The 9,720-nt window shown below is 48.7% G+C and overlaps 1 protein-coding gene across 3 annotated transcripts in view; it reads left to right on the top strand.

Annotated features, from left to right (window-relative positions):
- Positions 1-8,424, top strand: part of PTPRM (protein tyrosine phosphatase, receptor type M) — a 466,311-nt gene extending 457,887 nt beyond the window's left edge. For all 3 annotated transcript variants that reach the window (XM_006763285.2, XM_015563601.1, XM_006763284.2), the window contains one exon: positions 7,581-8,424. In XM_006763285.2, the coding sequence (XP_006763348.1) occupies positions 7,581-7,634 (54 nt within the window). In that variant the 3' untranslated portion in view covers positions 7,635-8,424. The remainder of the gene's footprint in view (positions 1-7,580) is intronic.
- Positions 8,425-9,720: the final 1,296 nt, after the last annotated feature.

Here is a 9,720-nt window from a genome sequence, read left to right as displayed (position 1 = left end):
GGTGTCGGTGTCCACAGGGCATGGGGCAGCCAGCAGCCTGTCTGAGGTAGTTATGTGCAAGTGTTGGGTGAGAAGCAGGAGGCGGCGGCTAGAAGCTAGTGTGTGACACTCCTAGTGCCTTTCACAGGTCGCAGATCTCCTGGGGAGGGGCCGAGAGGCTGAGGAGTTTGCCCATGGTCACGAGAATCAGAGGGAATGGTAGGTTTCTCCCACCACAGAATTCTCAGTCTCAAATGAAGCAAGTGATAAAAGGGCAGGCGGGCAGGCGGGAGTGGTCTGGATTTAAGCCAGATAAGAAGACTGACAGAGGCTGAAAACAAACGCATAAATTAAAATTTTCTGTGCCTTCATTTTGTATTTACCTCCCTGATTCACGGACAGATGTGTAGCTTCCAAACTTCGGTTGGTACGCGGGCAAAGCTGATCTTGCTTTAAAAAAAAAAAAAGTCATTTCCCTCTCTGTGCGGCCTGCAGTAAGCAGAGCATTGGGGTAGGCCCTCCCCGGCCTTTCCTCTAATCGCTCTGGCCGCAGCTTCCATCACTCACACGTTTTTATGGGCAGAAACAACGTGGCTTTTCCCAAATCAGTGGTGCTTCTCCAAATAATGAATGGAGACCTGGGTGGTTGGACCAGAAGGGAGCTACTGACCCCAACGCACTACGTAGCGGTTTCTGTCATTGGGTGAAATTAGTCTAGAGAAAACAGGACCCTTGCATGCCAGAACTCAGAGGGTCGGGACCAGCTTGAGGATACAGTCAAGGGCTGAGAAACACAGGAAAGTTTTGCAATTTCCTGAGAAAAATGTCTGATAAGTTTGTCACAGTGAATGTTCGCAAAGTAATATCTGGCGGCGGGCAAAAAAATGTCACAGTGCTCTTTGCAGTGGGCTTGAAGCTTCCTGAGTTAAATAAGGGCTCTTGTCATTTGTTTGTTTTTGCCTTTAAGTACAATTTCTGTTAGTTTGGTCCTTGTACCTGTGTATATATTGGCTAAGGGGATTAATTCAGGTCAGGGCGATAAAATCTGGTACAATTCTTTGGGGGCATAAAAGGCCATCTGAGACCCAAGTTGCTCCTAAGCACTAGATGTTGTGCCGGCAGTTGAAAAGTACGGAGTGCGGAGTCTTCTTAACACATCGCGTACCGCATAGAAATCTCTAAGATATACGCCAGGGACCACACGTTTTGGGGCAAACTGCACATGTTATTTAAATCATCATAATGCACTTTAGGTGTTGTTTTTAAATAATTACAACATTTTTATTTACAAAACAATTAAACAATTAAAGTTCCTAGTACTTTTCTAATGTATGGTACTGCATAAAACATTTTCCTCTACGAAGAGGGACCAAACAAAATTTACCTAAGTATCTAGATTCGCTCCTTTTTCCATGGGCGTGAAAAACGAGAACACTCGTGAGCGGTCCTTAACAGATGGCACGCGAAACATGCGAAAACTCCTGAGCCGTACAAAATGTGTTAACTGCATTTTCGTAGAATGGTGGTGTGTGCGCCAGAAAGCTTTGGAGTGCACTTGTGCTGGCCCGGGGAGCCAGGTGGGTGGGGTCCACGTGGATGGGGTCAGGAGGGCCTGGGCCTGGGCCCCGCTAGACCGGCTCATGTATCACATGCAGAGGCTGACACTCACAGTGGTCCCCTCCGTTCAGAACCGCCGCCCTCTCCCTGCTTGCGTGGGATGAGTGTGAAGAGGGGAGTCCATCTCTACCTCCCTTTGAGGCTCTGATTTTTCCAAATTGCTTCTAAGCTCGAAAATCCATCCATCTGCTTTGAAGCATGGCACTTTGAAGAGAGATCTAGGAAGCCCTGAAAGATTTATTTCTTCAAATTTTTAGTTTGGGGGCCCTGGAAAGAAGCCAAGTGATTACAAGGAAGCAAAATAATTTATAACACAAAGTTCAGTGTGTGTTTTACCCAACAGGAGCCGGGTGCTTCTCCCTCACCCCCTCTTCAGCCCAGCCTCTGTTATCTGTCCCTTCACCAGCCTCCAGTCCTAACCCAAGGCCTGGGTCCCAGGGGCAGGTGGGACCCACAGCCTGAAGACTGAGCTCCTTTGAGGCCCTGATAGTTATGGGAAAACCGGTGCTTCAACGAGGAGCTCCCCTCTCACCTTTGTCCCCCTCACTTGGCTTTTGAAGTTTCTAGGGCTCTGTTTTAGCAAAGAACAGCCTCCAGGGACAGGTCTTGCCTAGAGATACATATTATCGCCTGGGATGTGGTGGGAACTTTGGCCAAAGTTACCAAGATCAAGGCAACTGACACATAGTTAACATAGTGTGTGTGTGTTGTGTGTGTTGTGTGTGTGTGTGTGTGTGTGTGTGTGTGTGTGTAGTGAGAAGACTTAGGATCTACCTAGTCTCAGTAATTTTCAAGTATGCAATACTGTATTACTAACTATTCTCAAACTTCTTATAACTGAAAGTTTATACCCTTGACCAACAACACCCCATTCCCCCCTCCCCTCAGCCTCTGGCAACCACCATTCTAGTCTCTTTAAGGGGAGCTTTAGACATTCCAATCCCTCAGCCCACCCCAGACTCTGATCCAATGGGCCTGGAGCCTGGGGGCTCTAAAGTCCTGCAGGCGAGAAGCAGGGTTCAGCTGGGTGACAGGCTTCCTTTTCCTGCCAAGCAGGCTGCCTGCCCAGGCCCAGCTCCCCAGCTCCTGTTTGGACCACATCTGCCAGTATCTCCCCACCTGTAATGCAGAGCTGGCCACCAGGCTCAGCCCACTGTCCTCTTCAGTGTAATACATATTACACTGTGCTGTGAACTTTTGTAAAATGTGCAGACTATTTGAAAGGTGGGGTGTGGAGGTGTGAATGTAGGTGGATGTGTGGATGTGAATGTGTGGGCATAGGTACGTGAAGGGCTATGCATGTGTAGGAATATAGGTGTGTGGCTGTGTGTGTAGGTATAGGCGTATTTGAGTGTGTAGATGTGGGTGTGTATTAGTGTATATGTGGGTGTAGGTGTGGGTATATAGGTGTGTGTATAGAGATAATAGCTGTGGGGTATGTATAGGTATATAGGTGGGGGTGTGTATACATGGGTATATGTGTGGGTGTGTGTATGTAGATATAGGTATGTGGTGTGTATAGATATATGTGCACATGTGTATATGTAGGTGTATGTGTGTGTATGTAGGTATGGATGTGGGTGTGGGAGTGTGTATAGGGTGTGTGTGTGTGTGTGTGTGTTGGAGTGAAGGGTGTAGGACTCAGGTGGGGAATCAGAGATGTGCATTCAAGCCCCTGAGCTGTGCCCCCACCAGCTGTGGCTGGCAGTCTGAGTGGCATGCCACCTCTCTCAGGCCTGCCCTGCCATTGCCACACGGCCCGGGGCTCACAGCCCTGGACAGCAGCCTCTCCGTAAGTCCCCATATGGTTGGTTTTCCCGCATCTTAAGGACGCATTTGGGGGAATCTCTGTGAATGCCTGTGCCCCCTCTCTGTCCAAGACTCTGATCTCCTTGAGGCAGGGCTCCTGGCTCCAAGGGGGTGCCTGATAAGTATTTGCTGAGTGACTAGACATTTCAGCTCTGCACCCAGCTTCACGTCCATCCTGGCTGCCCCAGCTGCTCTCTGGAACCTGGGGAGGCCGTGGCTACATGCCCACAGGGCTGACTAAGGGACCCACACAGACTGCATGGGGCTCTGTGGGAAGAAAGTTCTCATGCATTTTTAAAGATGTAGATGAGAGTAGCGACCCTTTCCGTTCATTGTCAGGCACGCAGCTGTCTTATCTAGGGGTCTCCTTGGCACGGTGGCTGGTTGCCCCATTGACCCGGGGAACAGGGAACCCGACCTGGGGACCACGTCACCTCCTGGCAGAGGCATCGGTCAGGGTTCTTTCTGCCCTGGAGGGTCTGTCGGCACAGGATCAACTGAAACTATGAGACTGGTCTTGGTTTCAAAAAGCAGGAGCACCAGGGAGGGAAGCTTTGCCGCAGATGAGCCAGTGGGCTCCTCTCTTTGAACCTCCCCAGGCAGGCAGGCTGGCGCGTCGGGTGTTTGAAGTGCCAGACTGCCTGTAGGGCCCCCAGTTCCTCAGACACAGGCCGCCTGAGTGACAGAGGCACAGCCCGGGCCCTGCAGGGCAGCCCCAGAGCCCTCAGAGTGAGTGGGGACTTTTGAAACAGAATCTGACTTTTAGGTGCCGCTTCAGATTTCCCTTTCTTCCTAGGAACAAGAGATGTGATCTGGAATGAAAGTGGGGTCAGGTCTTGGAGAGGAATAGCGGGTCTCCCTGGCACCATCCTGCACAAGGATGGACCCCCACTCACATCCCTTCCTTATGCCCAAAGCCAGCCAAGGCCCCCCAGTCGGGGGAGCTGGGGACCAAGGCATAAACATTTTCCCCCTGAAGCACAGGGGTAACTCCTGTGGTTTAATTACTGTGCAAAAGCAAGTGAGTTGAGAGAGACCTTAGAAGACAGGCCTGTACCTGGTGCTCAAATGTAATCAGTTTCCAACAGACGAAGATTTCAGGCATTTCCCGAGGTGCTTGGGGGAGGGGGAGCAACATTTTATGATGATTGTCCTCATTCCTCTTATTTTTATGATTTAGAAGCCATCGTCACAGAATCTGTGGGGATTAACAGCTCGGTTAGGAGGGATAAGATGAGAGAGAATTCATTTTGAAAACTATAGTCATGCCTACAGAGCACCCTCCATGACCTACACAGCAGCCCCTTGGCTACAGGACCCTGCCGGGGTCCAACCCCAGCAGGTCCAGGGGTCCCCAAAGGTGTGGACGGAGTCGGCGAAGAAGGAATGACACGGAGACAGCGTTCAGTTGATCAGCAGCCTTGCCAGGATCTCTAGCCACAATCTCTAGCCAAGTTCTGTGTCCATGTTCTCTTGCTAGGTTCTCCAGCCAGGTTCGGTCACCAGGTTCTGTACAGGTTCTCTTGCCATGTTCTATCCAGGTTCTGTAGCCAGGTTCTGTCTCTAGGTTCTGTCCAGGATCTTTTGCCATGTTCTCTCCAGCGAAGTTCTTCTGTCTCTAGGTTCTGTGTAGGTTCTGTGTCTAGGTTCTGTCGCTAGGTTCTGTCTCTAGGTACCTGGGGAAACAACCTTTCTCAGAGAGGTGACCTTGGTTAATACACATAGTGCCAAGAAGGTGAGCAAATATATTAAGAACAGTATGCCACATATGCCACGTCCCTTGAAACAGCAAGGATGGACCGGCTCCCGGCAAATTCCCCCTTTTTTATTTTTTCTTCCCAGTGTGTGGCCAGAGGCCAGCAGCCGCATTTTCCACTAAAATGAAAGAAATTTTAACATTTTCGTGTTAAAAGGAATGGGTTCATTAATAGGCACTGACGTTAGTTGCACAATTAGGTGTGTACAAAATCATGTTTTATCCAATAAGGAACTGGATCTCTTAGAATTTTATTGGGAGGATTTGGGGGCGGGGGGTGGTCACTGTGATACACACACATACACACACACACACAAAAAGGGAGAAATTATTAGAGCACTTTATAGCCAATAGGTCAGCTCAGTGATCTACCAACATCAGAATTTTGAAATTCAAGTGATTTCTTTTAAATATTCTGAAAATAAAAGTATCAAATCCTGAAATGTAGTCACAGAGTATTTGTGTAGACACTATTTTCAGTTCCCTTGGGTATATACCTTGGGACTATAGAGTGATTCTATGACCTTTTGAGGAGCTGCCAGACTGTTCTCCAAAGTGGCTGTGCCCGTTTACCTGCCCGCCCGCAAAGTGTGAGGGCTCCAGTTTCCCCACGTCCTCCCCAATGCTTGTTCCCGTCTGTCTCTTTTTAGTTGAACCATCCTGGTAGGTGTTGCTGCTATTGGTGTGTGATCTGGTGGCACCGTCAGTGTATGGAAATGATCTCTAGATTGTAAGCTCTCTGAGGACTGGGGCTGTCCCTTGAAATCCCCGATCTCTAGTCTTTAATGTTTGTTCAGTTGTATCAAGTGCAGCTAAACCCTTTGTCATCATTTACATAGAAGACCAACATGTGACTCCCCCATCTGTATGTCAGGTTCTGCACCAAAGACTGGGATGCTGGCCCTTGTCTTCCAATAAACAGATTGGACTAGTGGGGCCTTTAGAGAACAAATAATAGGTGAAGAAAAGGAAATTGCAGTGATTAATCAGGAGACACATACCCCCAAAAAAACAAAACGGTAGAAATTTATTTTTAATGAATTTGGCAAACTCACAAATGAAAGACCCATCTCCTCGTTTGTGACCATTGTGTTGAGCCATGAGACAGTGGCGCTGACTCTCACAACTCACACAAGTTTGCCTCTTACTGAGCTGGAAAGAGAGCCTTACAATTGCTGAGCCCTTCTGCCTCCGACACTGGGCTGCTGCATCCTCAACCCCTGGGTCCCTCTGCTCGGTTCAGAGGCCACACCCAGGAGAGCATCCATTAGCACAGTGCACTCACACAGGTGCCGAATGCCCTCCCTGCCACCTGGGACCCCACGTGCGTGGACCAGGACCTCAGGTCCATGATCTGAGAAAGCTGTGCTCAAAAAAATGAAGTCACTGCCTGACCAAGAGCTGGTATGTGGTTCCCAGAAGGTACCAAACATTTCCTCCTAGTGCCTTTCTTTATCCAGTTGCCTCTACCTGGAATGCCTGTCTTACTGCCAGTTAGGATGACCATATAATCACTCACACCGGGACGCTTTTGAGAGTAAAAGAGAATGCTACAATGCTTATGCCAGGACACCAGGCAAAAACCAGCTCGGTCTTGGGCAAACCAAGGCACATTAACACCTACCCCAGCTCTACACGGTCACTCTCTCCCTCCTATTACCTACTGCCTCTTGCCAGATCTTCCCTAAGAAGTTCCACCCTGTCTTCCACATTGGAGGACCCTGCTCAGCTCTGGCTCAGGGGTTGTCATGGGTCACTTGTCTCATCTTTCTCACTGGACGTGGACTTCTCAAAGTCAGAGCCCAGGTCAAGGTGCTTGGTACGTAAGAGGTACTTAACAACTCCTCATAAAACGGAGGAAATCCAGCTGACCGAACAGCAAAGGGAAAGCTGGGCCAGGAGGGAAGCCACATTTATTAACTGGGGGCCTTCTGTGAGCAAGTCAGGAGGCATTGCCCCAGCACTCATTATCTTCCCCTCTACCTCATGATCTTCCCGTGCTTTGTGCTCAGCATGTTGATGTACAGGTAAACATACGTGTATGGACAAACATATATGTGTACGTGTGTGTGTGTGTGTGTGTGTGTCCCAGTTGTCTAGAACTTCCCAGGAATTCTAGTGAGTGTGGATATCAAAATACCTTTCATCAGGCCTCATGGGAATGTGTGTGTGTGTGTGTGTGTGTGTCCCAGTTGTCTAGAACTTCCCAGGAATTCTAGTGAGTGTGGATATCAAAATACCTTTCATCTACCAACAGTGGATACATTTGTGGTTCAGAACCATGACCTTCTCATTTATTTCTGATTCAAATCCTTCGCGGTTTGACATCTTCCAATGAAACCCCTCATCTGGCATAATTGCTTCACTAGAAACAGCATTCGGTGCTACAGAGCTGACATTTTTCCCTTCCGTCTTCCAGGACCAGTACAAGTTCTGCTACGAGGTGGCCCTGGAGTACTTGAATTCCGGCTGACGGCATCACAGCTCTGCAAGCCGGCCTTTCGTCCCACAGAGCCAAGAGCGTCCAAGGCATTTGTGAAGATGAGATCAGGGCTCTCAATGTGCTTATTTTGCTTTGCAGCACTGGCTCTTTTTAAGAGCCCAAGGAAGTATGTATAAAACTGCTTGCACTGCCCAGTTCCCAGTGATGCTGCTGCCTGACAGGAAGCACACACGGCCTACAGTCGTCCGAGACTGTACTCCTAGGCGTCCGCCTGTTAGTGCAGCATAGACGGCTGGTACATGGAAGAGCACAATTATATTCTTATGAAGGAATTTGTACCTTTTGGGGTATTATTTTGTGACCCGTGAACCTTTGTTATTGTTACAGCTGAGTGTACATTTTTGTTCTGTGGAGAATGCTACCTGGCATTAGGATAATATATTATTTTAGTTAATATTTGTATTTTAACATGTTGCACAATATAAGCTTATGTAGCTTTCCAAGACTAACAGATAAACATATAATGAACAGAGATACGTTGTATGAGTTGTTGTTTCTATCAGATTTATATTGTTTCTAAGGGAAAAGCTTCGGAGGAATTCAGCTCAAAATGCAAAGCTCAGCGATCAGATTCACAGATCGAAAGCTTTTCCACTTGTTTATATTGTAAATACTTTTGATTTCATCAAATTATTTATTCATTAAAAGAAATTTTTGTGAAGCACAGTGAGTGACAATCATTTTTATTAAGCCCAGGAAATGGCTTACTGTATGATGTTACCTTGTGTGAATTCTCAACTCAATAAATAAAGACCAGTGACCAGTCGTGGTGTATTGCTAGTGTCCGGCGCCCAGGCGGTGGAAGCAGCCCCGGTCACTCCAGGTCACTGGCAGAGAGATTGTACGTGGAAACTGTTGCCTGGAGCAGGTTGAGGTGAAATTTTTGGGACAGAACTGTTGGCAGGGAGAAACCTAGGCCCATCCTGGGAGCCTCCCCTGGTGCTGAGGAAACACAACCCAGAGTCTGCTGGGGCCATGAATTCTCACCTGGTGGGCAGGCAGTTGGGGGGGGGGGGGGCGGCTTTCTGAGCCGGAGCCACCTCTCCTCCTCCTCTCTTTCACCTGTCCACTGGGGTAGTATCTGTCCTCGTCAAGCCTCATTCACACCTGAAACTTGCTGAGAACACTTTTTAAAGGGTTATGGGATCCGAGTGCCTTTAAGCAGAGCACTAAGCTAAACAGTTCCCGGGAAGGGAAATCACCGAAGGGCAGCCTGTTCTGCTCTGCTCTGCTCCGCTCAAGGGCCCGGCCAGACCTCTGATGGAGGGAGACATGAATAAGTGAGTTCCCGGCTATGTTAAATGATGACCAGTAGCTGATGGGACAACCTTATCAAACCCCGGTTCTGTGCCAGGAACTACAGGGCGCTTTCCCAAGGGGCAGCAGGTCCTCCCAGCAGTGTGATCCAGGTTCCTACGAGCCTCTTACAGCTGGGAACGTCCATCTCATCAGCTGCCAGCTTTCGCTGTTTTATTCCTGACATCCTTGCTCTTGGAATTTATGAAAATGTCCAGTTCATTCTCTGAGTGACTTCCAGGCCCAGACATGGACTAACAAAGACCATATGTATCCTCCTAACTGAAACAACTATAAAAACTGAGGAACATGTATGTTTTTAAAAAATCATTTTCAGGAAACTGAACATCAAGTAATTAAGGTAACACCAAGGGGGTACCTGATAAATGTTTGGAGAGGAGGGGAGGAGAGGAGAAGAGAGGGGAACAGGGGGAGGGGAAGAGAGGGGAGGGAAGAAGGGAGGGAAAGGGAGGGGACAGGAGGAAACCCTGGCCTTAGATTTCCTCTTGCGATAACTCCCGTGGGTTTTAGGTGTGCCTTCCTAAGATTTCAAATGGGAATCAGAGTGTTTGTGTTTTTTCTCAGCAGCATGAAGGGACAAAGGCAGGTGACTCATAGAACAGTGACAGAACATTCGCTTGTGTAAACTCTAAGCCATGCTGACCAGCCCGGATCCTTCCACTCACTGCGGCCCACAGCTCCCCGGCCCTCACTGTGGCTCTCTGGGATGTCATCCCTCAGGAAACATCCACGTGGGGCA

The sequence above is a fragment of the Myotis davidii genome, unplaced genomic scaffold, assembly GCF_000327345.1.
Source record: "Myotis davidii unplaced genomic scaffold, ASM32734v1 scaffold78, whole genome shotgun sequence".
NCBI lineage: Eukaryota > Metazoa > Chordata > Mammalia > Chiroptera > Vespertilionidae > Myotis > Myotis davidii.
This window is presented reverse-complemented; position numbering and strand designations above follow the sequence as displayed.